This window comes from Ambystoma mexicanum, chromosome 8 (genome assembly GCF_040938575.1).
Source record: "Ambystoma mexicanum isolate Mex_15411 chromosome 8, UKY_AmexF1_1, whole genome shotgun sequence".
NCBI classification, from domain to species: domain Eukaryota; kingdom Metazoa; phylum Chordata; class Amphibia; order Caudata; family Ambystomatidae; genus Ambystoma; species Ambystoma mexicanum.
The window spans coordinates 1,570,360,515-1,570,386,320 of NC_090929.1; the positions used below are offsets into that span (position 1 = coordinate 1,570,360,515).

Below are 25,806 nucleotides of genomic sequence, written 5' to 3' on the forward strand. Positions count from 1 at the left end.
GACTGAAGAAGACTCGGCCGCAGGGCTATGCCAAGGAGATCCACAAACTGAAACAAAAATACCATAGCTGGTTGCACTTGCACAAAAAGAAATGCTAAACCGACAGGCGGAGCAAATGCTGCACAAAATAAGAGCAAAAAATTCCACCGAAATTTGGCGAACCATTAATGAAAACGATGCTTGTCAAAATTCTTTGTCAGCGAATCCAATACAAGCATCAGAATGGTGCGAGTTTTACTGACAGATGCAAGAAAAAACCTCATTCAAAGGAGGGGAAAGATTCTTGCATTAAATGTCAGGGATGAGCTGGACATAGGAATTGATGCAATAGAGAACATCTTTAAGAAATTGAAAAATTCTAAAGCCCCCTGCCCGGACGGGCTGACGAGCGTTATGTTGAAGAGCAACACACCAGAGTGGGCCATTTTTGTGCATCACCTCTTGAAATATATTCTTCAGGCCGAAAAAATAACAACTACATGGAAGGCAGCAGTGATCGTCCCCATATTAAAAAAAGGGTTAACAACTAATCCAGGCAATTAACGGCCAATAGCCCTAATGGATGTGGTTGGAAAAGTCTTCGCGCCCACTCTTCTGAAAGGCCTATCTACATGGAGCCATTTTGCCGGGCACAGAGGTCCCTGGCAATCAGGATTTGTTAAAGGGAGAACCACCTCCCTCAACATTTTTCTGATCAACTTCTTAAAAGCACAAACGGCTAGAGACAAGGAGCAGAGAACATTTGTTGCATTTATCGACTTATACAAAGGGGTTGACACTATCAAAAGGCCCAAACTGAGAAATTCGTAAGATGGAACTGTACTCAGGCACTTACAGAAAATATCAAAGACCTCTATTCAGACACAGTTATCAGAGTCAGGTGGGATAAAACTGGGCTATTGTCTGATCAGATAAACATAACAGCGGGTTTGAAACAAGGTTGCCCCTTGGCACCAGAACTTTTTGACTTGTTCATGTCAGATGTGATCATGAATTTGAGCAAACTCGTTGTTTTTCCCCAAAGGTGGCTGGATCAACGATCAGTAGACTGCTATACGTGGACGATATTGTCCTGATAGATCAGACCCCAGTAGGTTTACAACGTCAACTAGCTGCCCTCCACGAATATGTTGACAGTAATGATTTAATAATTAACCCAGACAAATCAAGAATTCTATATCTGTCCGAGGGTCACAAGAGCCGGAAGAAGATCAAGTTCGGAATGGTTCTTTAAAGGAAAAAACATCCAGGAGGTCAACTCCTTTACCTATTTGGGAGGATGCATCAACAAGAGCAAGAGCGAAGCGCCAAGAATAGCGGGGCTGAGAAGAAAGACAGCCCACTTGGCGTCACAAGGAAAGATCAGATTACATAGGTATTTTCGATTCACACTTATTCAGCTAGTCTCCTTTTACAGGGTGAAAGTAATCCCGATACTAGTCTATGGAGCCGAAACATCAGTCCTGCTACCATTTCAAATATGGTCTATTTTAGAAGGCCTATTTTGGCATTCAGTCCTCCAGCTCCCAAAATTGTTACCTGTCCAAGTTATAAGGAGAGAATTGGGCTAGACTTGTAGCGGAATGGAAAGCGATACAATTTTACCGCAAGTGCTTGGAGGAGGATGTGACGGGGGGGGGCTTCAAAGTCCTCAGAAAAGCAATGACAGATCAGTCAGACGAAATACTAAAGGAATGGCAGGGAATCTGCTAAGCAATTTTGGAGGACCTAAATGAGACAGATGAATATCTAGTGATGAATCCAGACAAAATCAACAAAAAAAACTGCACACAAGAGACTGGATCGCCACGCAGGAACACAACTGGAAGTATAAAAACTATGACGACTTCTGGTCAGAACCTTGAAAATTGAATAAAATTCCGAATTTGAAATTGTCCCTTAACTGGTACTTTCGGCCACTGTACATGCGGTTTCGTTTCAATACCCTACCGACTAGAGAAATAACACAGAGAAGAAAAAGGCAAAGTGGCCCTGCAAGTTGCAGACTATGTGGAGACCTAAATTCAATAGAATCTCTGAAGTATCTGATTCTAATATGTCAGGGAGCGTGGAAAGAACGAGACCACTTTTTTGGAAACATTTTGAGAAAATACATTGAGAGAGGCATAGACGCTTGGTGGCGAATCTTAATCGAAGGTGAAAAAATCAGTATTAATTTAGCCTTGGTAAGAGTGATAATAGCCATCTTCAAGAAGCTGGACGATTTGCCGCTGGAAGTAGAAATGGGGGAAGATCAACCAGAGATTGAATCAATAGCTCAGTCAAATTAATTCATCAGTAAATTAATTGTAATGACAATAATTTCCCACTTAAGAACTGGGCATGAAGTGAACAGTCTGAAAAGCCTTGTTTTGAGTTTCGTTCCTGTTCAGTCTTAGTTTTTGTCTGTGTTGTTTCTTGTATTTGTTTATGAAATAATGAGAACTAAATTTTGTATGATAAAGGCTGGTTAAAGGTTTTCGATTTGTAAACCAATTGACCTAATAAATAAATTAAAAACATTTTTTTACATACTAATAGAGTGCACTTCAAACAGGTCCACATGGGGCCTGGCTGCAGTGGATAATAAAAATCCCAAAAACCTTTTTTATGTAACTGTGTCAACCTGAAGCCAGCTCCCACCATCTGTATCTATTGACATTGAGCTGTCATGTCTGGGACTGTGTGTGTAGAGTAGTTCACCCTGCAGAGGGACCCCATTCAGAAGGTATGAGAATGTTGTTTGCAGGAGCCAGAGAGACTGGTCTTGCTGCAGCTTCAAGGGAGATCTGCCGCTTTAATCAGGAACCACAAAGAGCTCCATTAACTAGAGAGACCCTTTGATCGACAACAGACAGGAAGATGGGTGGGACTTAGTATTACATGTTTTCACCCGTTTACCTTTTCTGTTGCAAAGCCCTCTGGTTATGACTTCACTGATACAGGAGATTGTTGATGGGTACCCAGGGTGGGTTCATTAAGGTAGGCCTAGCAGAGCCCCTCTTTTGGCAGATCTGAAGACTTTGAAAGGAGTAGCAAGAAGAACTCATCATTGGACACTGGCTGAATTTACAGTCTGCCTTCCATCTTCCATCAGTGAAGGAAGGGCAGGATCTCCAAAGTGGGAAGCAAGATCCCTCCCCTAAACATCTCCCAGGATACAGAGGGAGATGCCGAATCCATAGGACCCTCCAGCAGTTCCAGAAGCGGTACCCAGCTAGCACACAGCATGCCCTGCTAGGCTCTGTAGCAAGCTTCCTAGGCGGGAAGTGCCAGAAAGTCTCTGAACCCGAACCAAGGACAAGGCATCTGCCTGCAACACACTCCTCTGCTATCCACCTTAAAGGACAACACAAGCCCAGTGAAGAAAATAGGAGAAGTGCAACGACAAGCCTCTAGCAATGTCTGCATTAATGGACATTTTTGACCCAGTCGAGCCTCTAAAGCTGTAACCCACTGCACTGCTGACTGTTGTTATGCCGCAGTTTCTTAAAGCCATCGAGACATCTCGTATTTCAAACAAAATGGTGGCGTCCTGCCACATACATTTACATCAATTTGCATTATAATTTTCTGCAAAGGTTATCTCATTTGGCATGCTGAATATCAGAAACACTGTACACTCAGGATTATAAGAGATATAAATACAAAAGGAATCTCAAGTTTGACTTTTAGCTTATTTATTTGACTAAGGTCAAAGCAAAAGATGGAGTAAGGGTTCAGTTGCCCTTAATATTTAGTGATTTTTACGAACAACACTTGCCTTCAGGTTGGCAAATATGTTGGAAATGGAATAAAATAGAAAGCAAATAATAGACACAATTCACAAGTTATTTGTACATGGTCATAAAATTGCTAGTGCATGAACATAAGAGCAGGGCAGTTATTTCAGCAACTATGTTCAAGAAAATACATAAACCATACAACTGTGAATAATAAACCAGAGTTAGGTTTTCACATAGAACATCATGGTGGTTGTTTCCAAGGTGTGTTGGATTTTTTGAGGAAGGTAACCAAGTCTTTGGCCTAAAGACTTGGTTACCTCCCTCAAAATGTATTGTTCACAGTTGTATGGTTTATGTATTTTCTTGCTCATAATTGCTGAAATAACTGCCCTGCTCTTATGTTCATGCACTAGCAATTTTATGACCATGTACAAATAACTTGTGAATTGTGTCTATTATTTGCTTTCTGTTTTATTCCATTTCCAACATATTTGCCAACCTGAAGGCAAGTGTTGTTCGTAAGAATCACTAAATATTAAGGGAAACTGAACCCTTACTCCATCTTTTGCTTTGACCTTAGTCAAATAAATAAGCTAAAAGTCAAACTTGAGATTCCTTTTGTATTTATATCTCTTATAATCATGAGTATACAGTGTTTCTGATATTCAGCATGCCAAATGAGATAACCCTTGCAGAAAACTATAATGCAAATTGATGTAAATGTATGTGGCAGGACGCCACCATTTTGTTTCAAATACTTGTAGCTCTGAAGTCCTACCACTTTCTCTGAGCAGTCCCTCCTGTTACCTATCCGAGACGTCTCGGCCAGCGCTTTCTGAACTGCCGACCAGCTCTGGGACAACGATTCCCGACCCTCAACCGCTTTATAGGCCAGCCTGCAGCCATCCGTCCAGCTTCGCTCGCTGCACTGCTTGCCACCTGATACCCGCAGCTGTCTCCCATCTTGAACTCCTTCACAGAAGACTGCAAAGCACCCTGAAGCCAACTCGACCCTGTTGAGCATCAAGAACACCTAGAGCACAAGGTACATTGTGGTTCTGTCCCCCTGGTCCTTCCTGGAAGGCCCCTTGAGACATTTTAAGACCCATTGTACCCTTTGTGCTGATGCCAAGAAACCTTGAAGTGTTGTGATTATTAACCATACCTGTTAGTATCCAGAGTGCATTCCTTTTCCTTCTTTGAAACTGTCTGTCCTCTGCATTCCTTTGCAGGGTGTGTTGTATTTAGTAGTGTTGCGAGAACTGTCTGTTGTGATATAAAGTGGATATTTTGTATCCGACCTTGACTGGACAGTCCCTTTTATCATTGGGTAATAATTGTATTTTCGCTGTGTTGCAACTAACAGACGATCCGCGATCTTTCGGAGAAACGCCTGCTGTTCCATCCAAGATATTCACCTTTGGACCACTTGTTCCCCGGAAGTTGATTCGTCACAGACTCCATCAGTAAGAGGCCATGAGAGCCCAGTATTGCCAGAATGTGACTGAAAATTCATGTCCCTGAGAACCTCTTGCTTCCCGAAGAGAATGCGGAGGGCCCTGTCTTACCTGTTTCAAGACTTTGTAGTATGGGAGTGAAATGGGACCTGTATAGTGCGATTAGCACCAATGTTAGGTGACATGGCATAACTGTGAGAAGGGGTCAAATGTTAATAAAGCTGTTTGCACTGATTTGGGTGAAGGGGAATGTTTTGTTTACAAATGTGTGTTGAGGCCGTTTTCATAACCACATGCTGTTAATAAATATACCTGCCCCAAACATGCAGAGGCAGAATATTGACCATACGACCACCATGTAGGTATTTCTTTCAGCATTCCTTGTGCTAATGATGCAGTGGCCGAGGCAGTATGCCTGAGGCCCACCCCTCCTCCTACAACACCCCAGCCCTAAAAACACTGGCAACAAAATAAAGAAAGTAGGACACGAAGCTGAACAGTATGAAAATGCAATGCAAGATAACAGGTCGTTATCTTTCAAAATACTCAAGAAATGAATTTCAATTATGCAGTTTGGTTTCAAGTGTTTCAGGTGTCTCTTGGCAAGCATTATTTTTAAAAATATACAGTCTTGACACAGAGGCAGTTACTAACTGTATTGATAATTTTTTCCATTAGACTACCCAGCAGCCACTGGCCCACCCTATGCGTCATCTGCTCCTCTTCATGCAGGCACTGCCTTTTCATCTCCTCCTCCGGGAGCAAAGGTAAACATTAAAAACACCTGAAGTACCATTTTACCATGACTATGTAAATGGACAATTTTGGCACATAATGCATTTTTTCAAACAGGATTTGCTACCAGTGTTCTGCTTTCTGCTTAGAGGGTTCATAAATATATGGCTCATTAGAAGTTGTTCACCAGGTTTATCAAGGTCAAAGAAGAGTATTACAATCCAGCGAGCCAGTCAAGGTGTCAGGAGGAATGATAAACAATGCGTGTGAGAAGTTTTATGAGAAAAACTGATTTAAGCCTCCATCTGTTGCAACTAAAAGATATTGCACAAGAACTCTTGGACCTTTCGAAGCAAAGTCATGTTTGGTCTTCAAACTGATAATAATTGCTGGATTTCTATTTGTAATTGGAATTTGGCCATCCGGGTCATGAAATTTGGGAGCATGACAGATCCACACAATTTTGGATAGTACCTATAAAGAGGATTCGGTTTGTTGTTGGTTTTGATGGGGTACAAGTAAAATCATCACTAATTCTCGGTTTTAACAAAAGTGTAAATGCATTTGGATAAATTAATAGGCAACGGTTGTATTTAGGTATTCCAATAACCAAAAAATGGTTTTACGATACCAGAGAAATGCTTGAAGAAACAATCGATTGAGGTGCCCAAAATATAGTCGATATGGGGCATCTTTAAGCTTGAAAGAATATGTTAGATAGAAATGCAATAATGTTGGGTACATTTGTAAAATCACGATCGCGCTTACTTTGGGAAATTCATTGTTAAATTGCCTGTTTTATGATAAAGCAGTGAATGTTAGGTTTGCCTTGTTTCTTGTAACTTGTTTTGTCTCTCTCTGGTTCGTATCTCAGTAGTGTATGCCTTTGTGTCTTTCCAAGTCAAGTTTATTATGGTATATGTAATGTAAGCATACTTAAATTGGTATCATTTTAATGTTTTAATAATGCTTTATACTTGGACTCAGATTAAAAATCTGTAGTGTGAACGATGTTACATTCTACTTGGTTAGATTTGAAATGTAGCTAATCTTTTGTTTCTGTGTACATGTGTAATTTGTTTTTATTGCATTTTGTAAATCATTTACAAAGTAAATGACATAAAATGTGATATGTGTCAGATAATGATGGTGCCTTCTGGGAGGTTAGAGGTGGAAAAAGACATGGCTAGGACTGTGCTAAAGTGGTTAGCAAGGATCAGCTATCCTACTTAACTACCCCTGTCATATTTTTAAAAAGAAAATCTTTCTGCAAAACATTGCTGGATGAAACATCGATATTTTTAATTTATGTTTTATTTTTGGGTTTGTTTTTTAAAACTTTCTCCATAACCCTCCAATCTTAAAACAGCTGTTTCCCCAAAAGTATTCTCCCTCACCTGTTTTTTATTTATTTTTTCGGATAGTTTTTTCCACCATGTGCCCCCCTCCCCCTTTCTCTTCTTTTCCATCTGACACCAGAAATGCAGTTTTGCATGTCCCATGAGAACGATTTTCTAGTGTAAAATGTTTTTAAAATATTCCTTTAGTTTCAGATCGGTATGTCTGATACAGTCACAGTTAGGCACGTGAAGTGGAATTATGCATTTTTTGTCTCGATTCAAGCGATAGTAGGATTGGGGAATTATTTACATAGTCAACAAAACTGAAACCAAACGTAGCATTTAAGTAGGCAAGGGGTTAAGCATTAATTTGAATAAAATTATGGGACAAGCCAACTTCTGCCCAAATGTGATGCCAATCAAACAGGAAGAACACAACCCCAAGATATGATGGACTGCATTGTTGCCAGTAAGAAGTCAACCAGTTAAGCCCTGCTCCTCCAATTCCAACCTGTTCAAGCGGTTCAATAAGATGACCTGAATGCCGGTGTCTAATGCTGCTGACAGATTGACTAAAATCCGAGAACTGGAACTACTAATGTTGGCTGCCAGGGATACTTGAGTACTGTTAGCTGTCCCCATTCTCTTCCTGGCTCAAATTCATTTGTGGAAAAGGCAGTGATTTTCGTAATGCATGAATCTGATATTGAACTGTATTTTCTAATAGACTCGTGTTATATATAGACAGTTCGAAATTTGAAGAAAATCAGCCAGGTAGGTATGGAGGATGATCAATTGACATGGAGGAAGGAGATTATGACCTGTAGTGTTGTGCAAGGGCAACAGAAAGCTGTTTCAGGGTTTGGGTGGACAGACATTATGAGGCGAACCTAATAAAATTCTATTTTGCAGAAGTGAAGTGGCACAGTCAGAGCAAGTGATTGAAATATAGTAAAGCGTATTTCAGGTTATACATCTGTGTGTGATGTCATGGACTGTAGCAATATGGGTATTTGTGAGTACTTGCTTCAACCTCCGCTTTGAGTGTGAGCATATGCATCCTGTACATTTCAACATTAGTTGTTTGCTGGGTTTATGCCCTCTTAACTTTATACTCAACTCCTCTCTCGATATCCCCTTTACATCCCTTACAGTGTGAATCTCTTTGATTTTACAGATGTCATGAGTGCAGATCTACCACGATAGTGCCTCCACCTGTCCCATTTGGATTAATAGGGTTGCATATCATAATAAACTAATTCTCACTTCATTGAACTAATGCAACGACTGTATATATTCCACTGTAAGCCTCGCATATCCTTCTGCGCCCTGCTTCTCCTGGGTCTGGTGCGCATTATAAATGCAATAAATAAACAAACATATACATAAATGATTCAGCATTGGAACTTCATCATCTAGTGCTAGAGTTTTTTCTGAACAGGCTCACTTCCATCCAACTCATAGCTTGCCCATTCATTCATACAACCTACTCTTTCTACCACCAAATAAACTTCTCGGGTCTCAAGGCAAGGCTTTTATGAACATATTACACATGAAAAACACTTGCATTTAGCTTGAAGAATGCTTACAATCTTTGTTGGAGATATGTATGTATACTGAATATGGAAAAATTATATTTTGCCTTACGGATGTTTTGAACCCTGATGCCATGCCTGTGCAAGGCCAATGAGGCTACGTTATCTTGCCTACATTATTTCGCAGCCTCACTCATCGTCCGACATCTGTCATACAGAGTGCAGAAGTGGGAACTGTGTATTGCTTTGCATGATTAACAGCACACACACAAACACAGGTCCCAACTGTACTTATTGTTCGCGGCAACCTCCAGAGCTCAGTCATGGAAACGCAGCATCAGTAAGCATGATGCATGTTTTGCTCTACTTAGTAGATCTAGGCCATTGTCACCTATCCAAACCCATTCGTAACAATAACAAAGACCCCAAGAATTGTATTTGGAACAATGTAGGCCACCAGTTTATGCTAGAATAACAATGGGTTATCCTACACACGATCCAATAACCAGTGACCAGCTTCTCTCCAGGTTGATCCTACAAACAATTACTTGAAGGTAATGCTTCACTTCTGGATAATCACTTATAGGTACGCATAGCCCGCTGCCAGGTGATCATTTTGCTAGGCGTGTGCTCCAGTAAATTTTAGTGAGATTTGACCTGCCCTTCACAACTGCTCATGGAGGAGAACCATTCCTTTCTGCCCTAGGTTTTGCAATGCTTCCTTCTGCAGCCCCAGGGAATTTCTAGCAGCTATATTCCACGAGCAGTAAGAATGGCTGCTGCTGGCATGCTATATCACCCTGTAACAAAAATGTAACAATCATAATTGCGTTTCAGCGTTTTGGGAAAGTGTTGGGGGATATTTGCTGAGAGGAGAACACAATGCAAAGGGGGAACGTATCGTTACGTACCCTTGAAACGCTGACTGCATGGTGGGAGATCACCTGCAGGCTCCATCACCGTGTGTGTGTGCAGCCAACGGAATGGGCAGGGGGTCCTTCCATTGCGTGTAGAATCGGGATGGGATGTGCAACTAAGAACAGGTCAGGAGCTTTAGTTACTGTAATGTATGTGCCAACATTACATTAAGTAACACAAAGAGGTTAATGCATAAATGCTTTTTGTGGCTCAATAATAAAAAAAAACTTTCAATTTAAAGCACACAATTCCCATACAACTGTCTGGCTATTTATAAAGTGTGTAGCATGTCTGCTATTTTGTGCCTGATTTGGCTCGCTTTTTTTAACAGTCCAGTTAAGGCTGTGTCAGTCCCACCTAGATTCGAATTGGTGACCTTAAAATTATACATAGAATATTATTTATTTATTCGCGTGGGAGGGTTATTGAGCACAAATTGGGCCCTGGACAAGGGGTTTCCAAATTTGGTTATGCTTGGGTTTCTTTGAGTAAAAATATTGTTGCTGGGGCCCAACCAAATGAAAGAACTGCTGATATTTTCTATTAAAAGCAGTCACCCTCCTCCCTCGCTTTTAAAAGAGACCCACAAACCATGGACGTCTTGTAGGCCCATCTAGGGGGACCAGTTGCACAGATTGAAGATGGCTCTGCCCTATGAGCATCGTTAGTGTGGGCAGGCTAAATATTAAATCAGTGAAAAGCTCTTGTGGTTGAAGCGTTGGCGAGGCTGTGCTGCCATTGTACATTTCCCATAAGCATCAAATTACCTGTTTTATCCATTGGCAAAGAAAATCTCTGCCAAGTACAGTAGCACTCGCCCTTCAAACCGAGCCACAATTCACACTCACTAAAGCTGTCCACAGTGTAAGAGATCCATGCGTGGGATCTGCCCTTTGATACAAAAAGTAATCCATGGTTTAAAATTCCCCCTCCCCCTCGCAGCAGGTCGCCATAATAATGGCAGGTTGGCGGAGCGAGTCGTGGCCGACTGAAGCATTTGCAGTTTATTGTCCTCTACAATTTCATTTTCGCCCTCCCAGCCTGACACGCTTGAAATGGTTATATCTTTTAACGGTAGTGTTCACTTTCCACTAAGCCACTGTCATTTCTCTGAGCAGCAGGGAGTGCCACTTGGCACCTCATGCGGCCATAAACACCGTAATCAGGTTTCTCGAAAAGTCTGGCCACGCTGTCTCAGGGCTGTAAATAGGCGCACGAGTCAGGGAAAAGGCACATTCAAATGTAATGCACGAGTATGCCTTGCCCATTGAGTGCTTTCTTTCATTTCTGCCGTTTGCTATTTATACACATGCAGTGGTGAGGGGAACGAGATGTGCTTTCGGGTAAAGTTTACGTCTTCTCCAGCATGGGGTCTGGCATGGATTCACATGCTCATGAATATTCCCCGTCGTCAGGCTGGGAATCCTCGGTAAAGAAAAAACCAGTATCAGTTTCGTTTCTGATCTGTCTTTCGTAGTAGTAACCAATCACTGGTCTCTGCGTCATACTGACCACAGCCAATGACTGCCCTCTACCTAAGCACCGCCTCTGGCAGCCATCTTCAGATTTTTACTGCACGTTCATGTGTTGGGATCCTCGTGCTATTGCTCTCGAGCGTTAGTGCTATTTTTTCACGTTTTTTGCTCAAAAACTTCATTTTTTCGGTCAAAAGAACCTCAAGCTCCACCGACTCTCCATCCGATCAACGGGGACCCGTGTCGGATTCGTATGCGCCCCTCAAGGGTGAAGATTTCATCGAGCTACGCTTTTGGAGGACTCCAGAAGCTTCTCAGGCCCGGACATGGCCCAGGAGAAGGAAGCTCGACGCCCGGAAAGCTGTTCAGGGTCTGCCCTGGATGCCAGCTACAGAACGTCTTTAAGGAGGACGAACACTCCTTTTGTCTCTACTGCTTACATGAGGACAAGACGCACGTGGAGAAGGACTGTGCGTTTTGCGGCAATATGTCGGAGCGGACCATGAAGGACCGCCATCAACGTCTCGCCAACTGGCTGGAAGGGAGGAGCCCGTCAGGCGAGAAGAAGAGGAAGAAATCCGAGCGGTCTTCTAAGACCTTTGAGGACGCCCCGGCGACGGGGGTCCAACACAAGGCCAAGCACCGCGAGTCCGCTGGCACTGGGAGCGCCGAACGGTCGCGCTGTACGGGCGCCAGACAGGGCGCACCCTCCCCGGCACCTTCAGCCACGAGCCAACGCTCTGGGTCGGGTAAGAGGAAGGGCGAGCACCCGGCGAAGCTCCTGGAGAGGCCCCGGTCGAGCTCGAAGGCCCCATCGGAGGGGGAGTGAGGAAGTGTCCCCCCCCTCAAGGATAAGGCGGTGAGCGCACCTAAGGTGGTGAAGGCCTTAATCCATCCGGCCAAGCCCTCTATCGATACTGTCGCGGCGGCCCTGGCTCAGCCTGTGGAGGCTACACCAGTGGTGGCGACTTCAGGGCTCAGAGTCTCCCTGCCACCTCGGAGGGAGTCCTCTTTTGTGCCCATCGATAGGACCCCCGTGAAATCCCCGGCGGGGAAGAAAAAGGGGGGGCAGGGCGTCGTCGTAGATTCGACTTCAACCTCGGAGGAAGAGCTGATCGAGGTCTTAAGCCACGGCCTTATCGTGGAAGAAGACCGGCCCGTCGGGATGGATCCCGACGCTGGTGACGACGACATCGTCGAGGGTGCCGACGGGGCCCCTGATCGCCTGTCGGATTCCCCTCTGCCAGCGCCGCAAGACAACTCGGCGGCCATTTTGTTGGCTATACAGTCCTTATGCTCAGAGATAAGGACGAGACTGCCATTGCCGACGGAGGAACCTCTCCCGTCGGGGGATCCTGAGCCGGGACCTTCTGGTGTTCCCCCGCCCAAGAAAAGAAGGATTCACCCTCCACCTCCTTTTCAGCCGTCGCGCACCGTCCAGCCCTCCTCCCCGTCCACCCGAGGGGATGATACGGGGACTGACACGGCAGCGACGGGTACGGACAACGAGGTATACGACGAGGATCTACCGTCGTCACCTCCCACCAGGGCTTCTCCGCCCGACGAGATTGGTTCGTTCCACTCCATGATCGCCAGGGCATCCGAGCTTTTCCAACTCTGCCCTGAGGAGAAGATAAAGGAAGGATTCCTTTATCAACGGCGCGAGGCCAAGAGGAAGACGGTCCTCGCGGTGCCTCTACTGGACGACATTTGGGATGAGGGCCTCGCCCTCCTCAAGAACCCTTCCACTACGCCAGCTAGAAGAGACCGGTACGAGAAGAAGTACCAGGTCCCGGACGCGGCCCCCCTGTGCCTCCGGGCGCAGCATACCCCGGACTCCGTCGTCTCCGCGGAGGCCAGGAAGAAAGCAGGGGGGGGTGCGGCCTCCACATCGACTTCCCCACCGGACGGCGAGGGAAAGAAATTGGACTCTATGGGATGCAGGGTCATCTCGTCTGCAGCGACGACGATTAAAGAGGCCAACGCCTTGGCTATCGTGGCCCGCTACGACAGGGAGCTATGGTACAAACTGGCTCCCCTGCTGGACTTCCTACCGGACGACAAGAGGGCGGAGGCGCTGGAGATCCTACAGGAAGGTGAGGTGGCATCGGACCACGCCATCACTATTGCGACGGACATCGCCGACACTGGGTTTCGCCAGTTGGGCAACGGCGTGTGCCTTAGGTGGCGTGGATGGCTCAAGGCTACGGACTTCCGTCAAGACGTACAGACCAGAGTCCTGGACATGCCGTTCGATGGGAACAACCTGTTTGGGAAAACAGTGGACGATTCCCTTCAGGCCATTAAAGCGGACACTGAGACGGCCCGTGCCCTTGGGGTTCTGCAGCAACGACGGACGCCCTTTCGGAGCAGCGGAGGCAAGGGCGCCTCCAAAGGTTCCGGCGGCAGTTTCTCCACCTACCGTCAAGCGGCCCGCTCGTTGTCTCAGGAGGCCTACAGAGGACGAGGCAAGTCTGGCGGACCCCGCCGTCGTCGCCAAGGAGGTCAAGGCGGCAAAGCCTCGTCGAAACAGGATTGAACCGACCGTGGGGTCGGGCCCCCACCGATGCACCCCGGTGGGAGGCCGGCTGGCGAGCTTCGTCAGCGTGTGGGAGTCCATCTCCACCGACCGTTGGGTGCTGGACGCCTTAGCCCGGGGCCACGCGCTCGAGTTTCAAAGAAGGTGCCCGCGCGTTCCCCCCGTGGCCAGGAAAGAGCTTCACGTCCCTCAGCTTCTCCTGGAGGTAAGGGCGATGCTCAGGAAGGGCGCCATCGAACTCGTCCCAAAGAGGCTTCGGGGCTCCGGAGTTTACTCGAGATACTTCCTCGTGAAGAAGAAGACGGGAGGATGGCACCCCATCCTAGACCTGCGACGTCTGAACAAATTCATCAAGGCGCAGAAGTTCTGGATGGTCACCCTCCAGCACGTCCTGGGTCAGCTGGAGGAAGGAGACTTCCTGTCGTCGTTGGATTTGGAGGATGCCTACTTCCATATTCCCATCCTAAAGGGGCACCGAAAATTCCTCAGGTTTGTGGTCCAAGGGCGTCACTACCAGTTCAAAGCCCTCCCCTTCGGACTATGGTCGGCACCCAGGGTATTCACCAAGTGCCTTGCACCGGTGGCGGTGCAGCTGCGCCGCAAGGGGATCCACGTCTACCCCTACCTGGACGACTGGCTCATCCGAGCCAAGATGAGGGAGCTCGCCGTGGAGCACATGGCAAGGACCGTCCAACTTCTCACGGGCCTGGGATTCTCCGTGAACTACGCCAAGTCCCACCTGGTACCCGCACAAAACGCACTGTTTCTGGGAGCGAAGCTCGACACAGTGTCCCTTCTGGCCTCCCCGTCGGAGGAAAGGACCAGGTCCATCCTGGGCAAGGTACAGCGGATGTTGGCTTCCGACGCGGCCAAGGTGAGGTCCATCAATTCCCTCCTCGGAATGATGTCTTCTTGCATCTACCTCATTCCCATGTGCAGGCTCCGGATGCGCCCGATGCAGGAGTTCCTGGACGCGCGCTGGATCCAAACGACGGGCGGCTTCGAGGAGAGGATCACACTCGACGAGAGTTTCCGCCGAGCGGTCCGGTGGTGGGGCACCCGCGGGCATCTGACGGCGGGCATGGACTTCCAGACCCCAGACCACCAGGAGACAGTGACCACGGATGCCTCCCTGGAAGGGTGGGGAGCGCACACCGAAAATCTGCACGCGAGAGGCCTTTGGCTCCCGACGGAGAAGTCCCTCCATATCAACGTCCTGGAGCTCTGTGCAGTGTTCTGGGCCCTCAGGTCCTTCCTTCCGTTCCTCAAGGGCAAGGTGGTGAGGATCTTCACCGACAACACCACCACCATGTTTTACATCAGGAAACAGGGCGGAACCAGGTCCCCAGCACTGTCCAAGGAGGCGCAGGCCTGTGGCATTGGGCCGTCGCCCAAAGGATGTTTCTGGTGCCGTTTCATCTGGCAGGGATAAAAAACACCATCGCCGACTCACTCAGCAGGGAGCTGCGCTCGTGCCACGAGTGGGAACTATGGCAGGATCTAGTGGATCGCCTCTTCCGACGGTGGGGCACACCCCAGATCGACCTGTTTGCGACGGCGACGAACTCCAAGTGCCGGAGGTTCGCCAGCAGGTTTCCCCAGGCGAGGAGCATGGGCGATGCTTTCTCGTTCCCCTGGGAGGGCCTGTTCTTCTACGCGTTCCCTCCTTTGCCACTGCTAATCCGGCTCGTCAACCAGCTCAAGAGGTCACGGTGCAGGATGATCCTCGTCGCACCTGCGTGGCCGAGGCAGATATGGTTCCCGGACCTTCTGGACTTGTCAGCGTCCCCGCCAATCAAGCTGCCGGTAGACGCGGATCTACTCTCCAGGGAAGGAGGCGCCATCCTCCACCACGACCCGAAATCGCTGAACTTGCAGGCCTGGCTCCTGCAGCGCTAGAATTTGGAGGATACGACATACCGGCCGACTGCAGAGAGGTTCTTGCAAAGGCCAGGGCGTCCTCGACTCTTAAATGCTACGGACACAAATGGAAGAGGTTCTCTGTCTGGTGCCACGCACAGAAGATTAACCCTCTACGGATTACGGCTCCTCAGGTACTGCCGTACCTGCTGACGCTGGCCAAAGCTGGTCTGGCACACGCGTCCATCAAGATTCATCTTGCTGCGATCTCCCGATACACCAGAACCACGGGGCGGACGTCCTTGTGGTCTCATCGTCTGGTGAAAGAGTTCATGAAGGGACTGTTCAGATCGTTCCCGCCGGTGAAGGCTCTGGCCCCGGCGTGGGAGCACAACGTGGTGCTGACCAAGCTCATGGGACCTCCGTTCGAGCCTCTGCACTCGGCCCCGTTGAAGTTTCTGTCGTGGAAAACAGCGTTTCTTGTGGCCATCACCTCCGCACGACGGGTGGGAGAGATCCAGGCCCTTTCCTGCAAGGCCCCGTACTTGACTTTTCACGACATGAGGGTAGTGCTCAGGACGCACCCCTCCTTCATGCCCAAGGTGCCGTCGGACTTCCATCTCAACGAACCCTTGGTGTTGCCTGTGTTCTTCCCGTCGCCTTCGTCGCCGGCTGAGAGGACTTTGCACTCCCTGGATGTGGCTAGAGCGCTGAAGTTCTACGTGGACCGCACGAAGTGTTTTCGGAAGACGTCACAACTCTTTGTGAACTTTGGACCTGTCAATCAGGGGAAGGCTCTCTCGAAGGCTTCCATTTCCAGATGGCTCTCTGGCTGTATCATGTACTATCATCGGTTGGCAAACCGACCGCTGCCTGGCCGTCCGAGAGCCCATTCCACCAGAGCGATCGCAGCTACCACGGCGTTCCTTTCTGGTGTGCCCCTGCTGGACATATGTAGGGCTGCTACGTGGAGGTCGACGCACACCTTCACGAAATTCTACTGCGTCGATCGGGATTCCAGGGAGGAGTCCAGGGTCGGCCAAGCAGTGCTGCGCAACCTGTTCGCCTAAGGTGAGCCTGGTGAGGAGGTAAGATGCTTAATGTTGAGTTTGATGTGATGCTTAATGTTGAGCCTTTGCCACCTCCCGTGGTTGTGCATGTGTGTACTGCTATGTATTCTTTATTCATGAGCATGTGAATCCATGCCAGACCCCATGCTGGAGAAGGAACAAGTTACTTACCTGTAACTGTTGTTCTCCAGCATGGGTCTGGCATGGATTCACATGCGAACCCTCCCGCCTACCCCTCTGCGGCTCTTCACTTGGTCATACTGCCACTTCACGTGCTTCCAAATCTGAAGATGGCTGCCAGAGGCGGTGCTTAGGTAGAGGGCAGTCATTGGCTGTGGTCAGTATGACGCAGAGACCAGTGATTGGTTACTACTACGAAAGACAGATCAGAAACGAAACTGATACTGGTTTTTTCTTTACCGAGGATTCCCAGCCTGACGACGGGGAATATTCATGAGCATGTGAATCCATGCCAGACCCATGCTGGAGAACAACAGTTACAGGTAAGTAACTTGTTCCATCTGAACGTGCCAGTAACGTTTCCTTGCATTACCTGGAGATGACCTCCATACACCAGCTACGTCTAGCCTCTCCTCTTCCTCATCAATTTTGGAGCAAAGAGAATTCTGTATTTCTTAAATTCCAGCAATCCCTTGTATTTGCCGAGGTTTATGTCCACAACACTGAATATTAAAGCCAGATCCACGTCCTCGTATTAATTGGATAGATTAGCCAGAACTTAAATTCGGTAGCAACTCGCAATAAAGTGAGTGTCCCCCTCTGAATCCAGAGCCAGGAGTGGAACGGGAAGACGGATAATATTTTATCCAGCTATTGAGCAAGCAGCTAAATGCACTTTTGATAGAAAAAAACAAGGGAGGGCAAAGAAGCATGTTGCCTGACCAGGAAAGGGGACGATATCCAATTAGTGCTGAAAGATTGTTGCACCAAATAGCATTTTAACTTGTTAGGTTTCAAAATGACACGTTTGGGCATATATGTCTGGTCAATATAGTCAAAACTGTGTTTTCTATATACTCCTATGCAGGGACGTCATTTCACCAAAATGCCAGAGGTAGCGGAAGTGACATCACCCGACCCTTGTCCTCTGATGATATCACAGTAAGTGATGTAATTTGACCCCATACCGAAGTGACATCACAGGAAGCAATGGAACACGACCCTTCACCCCATGACAAAACAGGAAGTGGCATCACATAGCATTGTTTCTGAGGACACTATGGAAAATATGGTTATGATATCACTGTAACGTGATGTACATTTCATACAAGAATGGATCACCATATGTAGCATTAATATCGGTGCGTATTGGCCCATATTACCAAATAACTGTGAATGCAAGCATACATGCAAGGCCAAACGATAATGATGTGTTATTATATAGCACTTACGCTTAAGCGCTTCACATAGAACAAATCTACATAGGATATCACCTAAACCTGTGTTGGCACTCATTAAACAACCTCAGCAGGATGAAAGGCTGAGTTGACCTTGCTGGGAGTCCAACCTGCAACCTGCAGATCACACACACATTGCTGCAACCAGTGCTCAACCCAATGAGCTATCTCACCATCTGTAGCTATCAGAAAACCCGCCACTCCAGAAACAAAGGGCCACATGCTGCTGGCCACAGCCCATGAGCCTCAATGTAAAAAAAAAGGAAAAACACATTTTCTTTTTTGCTTTTTTTTAGGGGTAGCAAAGGAGAGCAGTTGCGACCCCTAAATGGCATCCATACTTATGTTAGTTCCTGCGGAGTGGGGACAGGACCAGTGCCTGAGAAAATCTACGTGTGCTTCCTCTTTAAAGATTTTGCCCATGCTGACCTCAGTTCTTTGTATGTGTATGCCAGGTCAATCAGGTTTTCCAGTGTACATGGGTTGTCACAGGCTATTCTCAGTGGCGGACCCTAAAGTTCTGTTTGGAGTGCTCGGGGCCTCTTTAACACTGGGATACATGTGCGCTCTATGACACACTTTCGGTTTCAGGATCTCATGCATTTCAAGCCCATGAGTCAGTATTTCAAAGTCATTATGCAGGAGGGTCTCTTGCCAGTTACATCCCAGCCCACAACTACTACGGTGTCCTCTTTTGAGCCTCAAGCGACTGTCCCTCAAGAATCGGGAGCAGCCTCAGTTGTGGGTTCCACCCCGATCAGATTCTTTGGTGACTTTACCACTGACCCCTTTGGTATCACTCATTTTACCACCTTTTTTGCCCCCAACTTCTCAGCTAATGCCACTGCATCCTCCAGTGCCAAAGGATTCTGCTACACTCTGCCACCATTTCAACATGGGTTGTCAGCCGATGATCAGTGAGATATGAATGTCTCCATAGATGTCTCAAAGGAGATGCCCATGTCTGCAAAGGCTTTCCAAGGCAGAATTAAAAGCCTGGTGCAGTGTCTGGAAATTCCAAGTCCAGAGATACCCCAGACGATCAGGATGTCCTTTCCTCAGTACTATCATTGTAATCGACAGAAACATCTGGAATATACTGTCTGCCGTATGTGGCAGGTGATGCTATCAATCTGTGGCAAAAACCAGCTTCAGTTCCTCCATTTGCCAAGAAGGTGGACAATCGCTATCTTTCCCTACCAGGGGAGAAACCTTGTTTAATGGGTCAGCCTCCAGCATTTTCCACCATTGTGCCTGCAGCTACGCTATTTGGGAAAGCTCAAGCATCTGCATTATACCCCTCCTCAGAAAGCCCACTAGGTCTGGACAACCAGGTTTTGGAAGCTGCTGGCAACATTTTGTGTCAGGATGCGCCCCTCAGTCTGAGGCAAGCAAGTGCAAAAGCCAAGATGGCGGTGGTGAATTTGAAGTTGTGGATAGAGTTGGGTCATCTGAATACCATGTGGGTTTCTATTCAGGATTGGCAGAAGCACATCAGGTCACAGAGGACATGATGGAGGCTTCATATCATCACCTCAGCACTGTAGCTTGTGGCATAGTGGTAGCAGCGGCTCTGCGTTGCCAGGCTCTGTTAAGGGCTACCAAGTTTCAGGCCAATGTCTAAGAAACAAAATCTGGATCTCCCCTTTAATGGAGTCGTGCTCTACAGTCCAAACAATGATGATGAGCTTAATAAAAAGAAAAAAAAACAAGCGCACACTGCAAAATCCTTAACTTCTCTTTAAAAGGATCCTGTGAAATCAAGCGGAGCAGGTCAGAAGAGGCAGCCCTTTCCATCTAAGTACACAGGAGGGTTTCAGGATTTTCACAACCAACATATTTGGGCAAAAAGGTCCTTCAGTACACTCTGCAAAAAACAGCCTCATCCTTCTCCCAGAGGCTTCTTCTCACTGCCCTACCCCAGGACAAGAAGACATCTGATTGACATGAGGGCTGTGATCCATAACACTCACGTAGAGGGCAGGGTCCACCTCCACAGAATCCAGTGCATATCAATAACCGCAGAATCCTGAATTGTTCATCTTCCTCATCTTCTCCCTTCCTCTCATGGTCAAGAGGAAGTTTACGTCAAACTAATATTTCCCATATCGAGAAAATATGGACTTAGTATAAGTATCACTTGGCTAGTGGGGGAGCCAAATCTTCCTCAGGTTTATCGTCTGACTACATATAAACTAACAACTCTTCACAAAGGTCTATAATACTGGTGTCCTAACTTTGAATGGTAATGTTTTTAATGCCTCTTGGTCGTTGTCCTCTTAGGTACAACTATCTTCTCCTGATATTTGTGTGCTCTAGCACCTTGAAGCGTCTCTTGTGCTAGATGGAATTACCAATAAAAATCTCAGACCAAATAACCGGACAGACACAGAGAATATGTCAAAGTACTACTTTATTCTCAATTTAATAAAGCAGGGCAAACTGGCAGACATCGAACTGATGCTTGCAAACTCACACACAAACTTGATTACACAGAGGTTTTATACCCCAACATGTGTCATCTATGATTTCATCCTATGTGGCTAACTGTAAAACCTATTGGCGGGAGAGATGGGTTATGGGAACATATCTACTTTTCTGAGGCTTGTGGAATCTGCTTAGATCACATGCTATGCATAGGCCGACATCTAGTGGAAGCTGCAGAGTCTTACAATTGTTGTTTTTGAAATTCTAAAAGGGATGTCGACAGGGCGTGCCAGTAATACTATACCTAGTGTGATGTTCACTGGACCCATGATCCCTCACGCGTCAAGGTCCCTCAGATTGTTTTTTTCTGCCATCGTGAGCAGTCGCTTAACGCAGAGTGAAATTTCGGCATACGCCATTGACTTTATAAAAGTGTTAATAATAGTTAGTCTTCCTGTCCTTTTTCGACCGATGTGTCTCAACGCGGTGAAGAACTCAACAAGGACAAGACGAACCGTCGGACGAAGATCTTCAACGGCTTTCTATCGGCCTTGGAAGGCCCACCGGGCCAAGGCCCTTACACTAGGGAGAGTGGGGGGAGTTCATTACAAGATGTATATTTCCACCCCTTTCTCCGGTCGCCCTGCTGCCTACCCCAAACATAGAGAGGACTCAGTTTAAATTTTGGCCGTCCTGTAACAAGAAATATACGTGGATCGATAAGCACAGAGTGTGCAACCTCTGTCTTAATCGAGACGAAGACAAGACTCACTGTCGAGCCTGTAATTTGCTTTGACCAAAAACCCTTAAGGACCGTAGGACAAAACATTGGGCCCACCACGCCAAGCAGGCCGAGGCCGCCATGGACGTGGAGGAGGACTCCAACGCCGGTAGCGACGCCGTCCTTTCGGACGGCGAGGGTGGCGGGGAACTTCCTCGTTCCCCAGTGCTAGCCCTCAACCCTAGTAGACAGACCAGTGGCTCTGTTGTGGGGACGACACCCGGCAGCAAAGGCACTACATTTTCCCACACCAAAGACATAACCCACAGTGATGTGTCTCACACACGCTGAGAGTTGGCATCTAGGGGCAAATCTACAGATTTGCTGTCCTCTGGGCACTCCGAGTCTCGACTGCCTCATGACAGGCCCCATAAGACCAAGGACGCCGAGCATAAGACCCGTTCTACTGACCGCAAGACATCGAAATACACCGGTAAAGCCCTTCCCAGTGCCAAAACTCGACCCACACCTGGGGGGACGCCTAAAGAGTCAGGACTGTCACATTTAATAAAGAAACATGTCCCCAAGGGTCTAAATAAGGGTTCTAGTTCTAAAAAGTCATCCTCAAAGAGCCCTTATCACAAGGATAAGCATAAAGACAGGGATTCTTCCCAAAAGGATAAGAATAAAAGCCTTCAGGTCAAAAGTAAGAACAAACCTCTTACTAAACATCCACAAAAGCCTTATGAGATCCCAGCAGAGGACATTTCTCAAGAACCTGATCAAATCCTGATAGAAGTAGAGGAGGGAAACGGTAACTTGCCAACACTCTCCACTCCTGCCATTACTTCCCCTGGGATCATCCCAACCTCTGCCAACTGGTCAGCCAAGGACATAGACAGAGTTATGAGCAGAATGTCTTTCTTTGCAAACTTCTTTGAAGAGCACCCCCAAGCTCTTAAAAGTTTAATAAATACACCTCCTACCACTCAGGCATCCAGTTCCAAGGCCATACCTTTAATTTCTCAGCCCCGCACATCTTCCCAACCGTCAGGAAAAAGATCTCTCCCCCTGCCGAGATTTATGATGCACCATCCACTAAAAAGTCAAGCATCTCCACTCGTCTTTATGACCTACATGCAGAGGCGGAAGAGTATCTAGACCATGATACATACTATGATGAGGATGACATTGCGGATGAGGATGGGGGTCAGGACTATAATAATGATGAGGATAATGATGATGACAACAACAAATCAGTGGTCTTTGCTATGGACTCTCCAGTCCCACAAGACCCTCCCTTACCTGATTCCCCTGTGGATAACCAGCCCTTGTTTAACGATATCCTACTCAAGGCTGCTGAACATTTTGGCATTGAGCCTCAAGCAACCCAACAGGACAATGATTTTGTTGAGAACATCCTTGGGGACAAGAAGGCTGCCACACAGTTTATACCTTTGCTAAAATCGGTGTAGAGAAGGATTCAACCTTCCCTAGAGATGCCCAACCAAACTAGGAGAGTGAATCCGAGAATAGAAAAACTATTTTGTCCGGCACCCTCTGACCCCTTATACATAAGGGGGCAGCTCAAACCAGATTCACTGGTAGTCACTACCAACCGAAAGAGAGCGGGCACTCCCGTGGCCTCTTCCGAAGCTCCCCCAAACAAAGAGAGCAAAAATCCCTACACAATGGGGAGGAAGATAGGATCTTCTGCAGCTTATCAAACCAGAAACGCTAACAATTCGACTCTGTTGGCAAGTTATGATTGCACAAAATGGGACGAGGTTACGACCCTGGTGGATTCAGCTCCAGAACCCCTTAAATCAAGGCTCGCCCTTGTAGCGGCCGAAGGTAGATCTGCTGCCAGCAATCTACTTAAAAACAACTTAGATGCTGCAGATAACACCGGACGCATTATTGCAGAAGGCACCATCCTCAAGCGCCATGCCTGGCTTCGTCAGTCTAGTTTTAAGTTGGAAACACAGGCTACCCTGCTCAACATGCCAATAGAACCCAATGTTTTATTTGGCAAAGCAGTAGAAGATGCGCTGAAGTCAGCCAAGGAAGACTATGAGACTCTCAAGTCCTTTGGCCAGCTTACAAATAAGCAAATGGGACAAAGAGGGGGTAACAATTTTTTGATGTTTTTGCGGCCAAAATTCTCAACAAGGCCCCAGGTATGGTCAGAACCAGAGCTCCTCCTGGAATAACAACCAACAAGCGTCCCAAGGTTATCCTAGAGGCCAACGCAGAGGCCGTGGTCAGGGTAGAAGCCCACCCTCCAGGGGTGGGGGAACCCCTTCCAAACAATGACGGCCTACTACAGGTCCCCTCCCATACCTCCCCAGTCGGGGGACAGAATGCAAACTTCACCCACGCATGGGAGGGGATAACCACAGACAAGTGGGTGTTATCTACGGTAGCGAGAGGTTATTGCATCAAACTCCTGGGGATTCCATCAAATCTTCCCCCGCGGCAGAAAAGGTCATCAAGAGCAGAACAGCTCATCTTGATGGAAGAAATCGCGGCACTACTCCTCAAGGACGCCATCGAGATCGTGCCGACCAACGAGGTAAACAAGGGTATCTATTCAACGTACTTCCCTGTTCCAAAAAAAGATCTTACATGCACCCAGTATTAGATGTGCTCCTTGCAAACAAATATGTCAGGCCACAAAAATTCCACATGACAACGCTACAAGAGGTAATTCCACTGTTAAAACGGGGGGATTACATGGCAACACTGGACATGAAAGATGCTTATTTTCTTATTTCAATGTTCCCAGCGCACAGATGTTTCTTGCGTTTCAAGGTAGCAGACCAACACTATCAATTCAAGGTGCTACCCTTCGGGATAGCCTCAGCTCCAAGGGTATTCACCAACGTGCTGGTGGTGGTAGCAGCACACCTACGCAGGGAGGCTATTCCAGTGTACCCCTACCTGGATGACTGGCTGATCATGGGAGAAACTTACCAGCAAGATAAACACGCAAAGAACTATAAACCTTCTTTTCCAATTGGGCTTCTCGATAAACGAGAAAAAGTCAAGTCTGGTACCAGATACATCAAAACAGTTCCTAGGAGCTGTTCTAGATACAAAGACAGGCTTAGCCTTCCCATCCATGGAGAGGGTACATAACATGCTTCAGCAAATATCCCAGTATCAAGCAAGTCGCCAAATAAGCGTACGCAAAGCGATGCGTTTACTAGGCATGATGGCATTGTGCATTTAGCTGGTCCCACATGCCATGGTTTCAGGCAAGTGGTCAGTGGGACAATCTAGTGGCCTTTTCGCCTACTCTAGTTCAAAACCTACACTGGTGGTCGAGAGAAAACTTAATGAAAGGGAAACCCTTTCACGAACCTGAAGCGCTAGCTATCGTCACAACAGACGTGTCACTTTCCGGATGGAGGGCCCATTACCTTCACCACACAGCACACTGTCTGTGGACACAAGTCATGGCACAGAACCATATCAACCTACTGGAACTATTAGCAGTCTTCAAGGCTCTACAAACTTTTGAAGGGCATCTGGCAAACTAATCAGCCCAAGTCCTAATAGACATCACCACTGCCATGTTTTATATCAACAAACAGGTGGGCACACACTCTCCAAATCTTACAGGTTAGCTCAGAAAATATGGAGGTGGGCACTCTGAAGAGAGATGTCCCTGTCCTCCCAGAATGTTCCATGGGTACTCAACACTCTAGCAGACTATCTCAGCAGAGATCCACTGCCAGTGGCAACTACTCCCACATGTTGTAGACAACATCTTCTCTCAATGGGTTACCCTACTCTAGACTTGTTTGCTACAAGAGAAAGCGAGCAATGCCCAGACTTCACGTCCAGGTTCCCCCAACCAGACTCCAAGGGGAACGCCCTATGGATGAGCTGGTTGTGGAAATTTGCTTACACTTTTCCCCCTGACACCATCGATCAGCAGAATAGTGAACAAGATACACAGAGAACAGATGACGCTCATCCTAATTGCTCCTATGTGGGTGAGACAACCGTGGTACCCATATCTGCGCAAGCCGGAGATGTGCGATCCCATCAAGCTCCCGTACCAGATCAACCTGTTAATCCAACACGGGGGGACAAACGGTACACCCACAACCACACTCCATGAAATTGGAAGCATGGCTCCTGAGGTTTTAGAGTTCGGACACCTTAATCTCCCACAGTGGTGAATGGATATCCTCAAGGAGGAACGGAAACCAAACTCTAGACACTGTTATTTCGACAAGTGGAGAAGATTTGTCATTTGGTGCCCGTCAAAATAAATAAACCCCATAGAATGTACCCCATCACACATTCTAAATTATATGCTCCACTTGTTGGATTCAGGGTTAGTCTTTAAATTTATAAATATCCACCTAGCAGCTTTTTCAGCTTACACCACCTCTAAAAGTATAGTCTTGTGGTGGAAAGTGCCAGCCATTAAAGCATTTATGGAGGGAGCAAAGAGACTCCACCCTCCAATCTCTAATCCCCCGCCAGGCTGGGATCTCAATGTAGTACTAGCGAAGCTCATGGGACCCCCTTTGAGTCTTTGCACCAAGCTAGTCTTAAACACATTACCT

At 47.1% G+C, this 25,806-nt stretch overlaps 1 protein-coding gene across 2 annotated transcripts in view; it reads left to right on the forward strand.

Moving 5' to 3' along the window:
• RBM20 (RNA binding motif protein 20) overlaps nucleotides 1-25,806 on the forward strand; it is a 1,237,556-nt gene that overhangs the window by 860,070 nt on the left and 351,680 nt on the right. For both annotated transcript variants that reach the window (XM_069611772.1, XM_069611773.1), the window contains exon 5: nucleotides 5,861-5,949. In XM_069611772.1, the coding sequence (XP_069467873.1) occupies nucleotides 5,861-5,949 (89 nt within the window). The remainder of the gene's footprint in view (nucleotides 1-5,860; nucleotides 5,950-25,806) is intronic.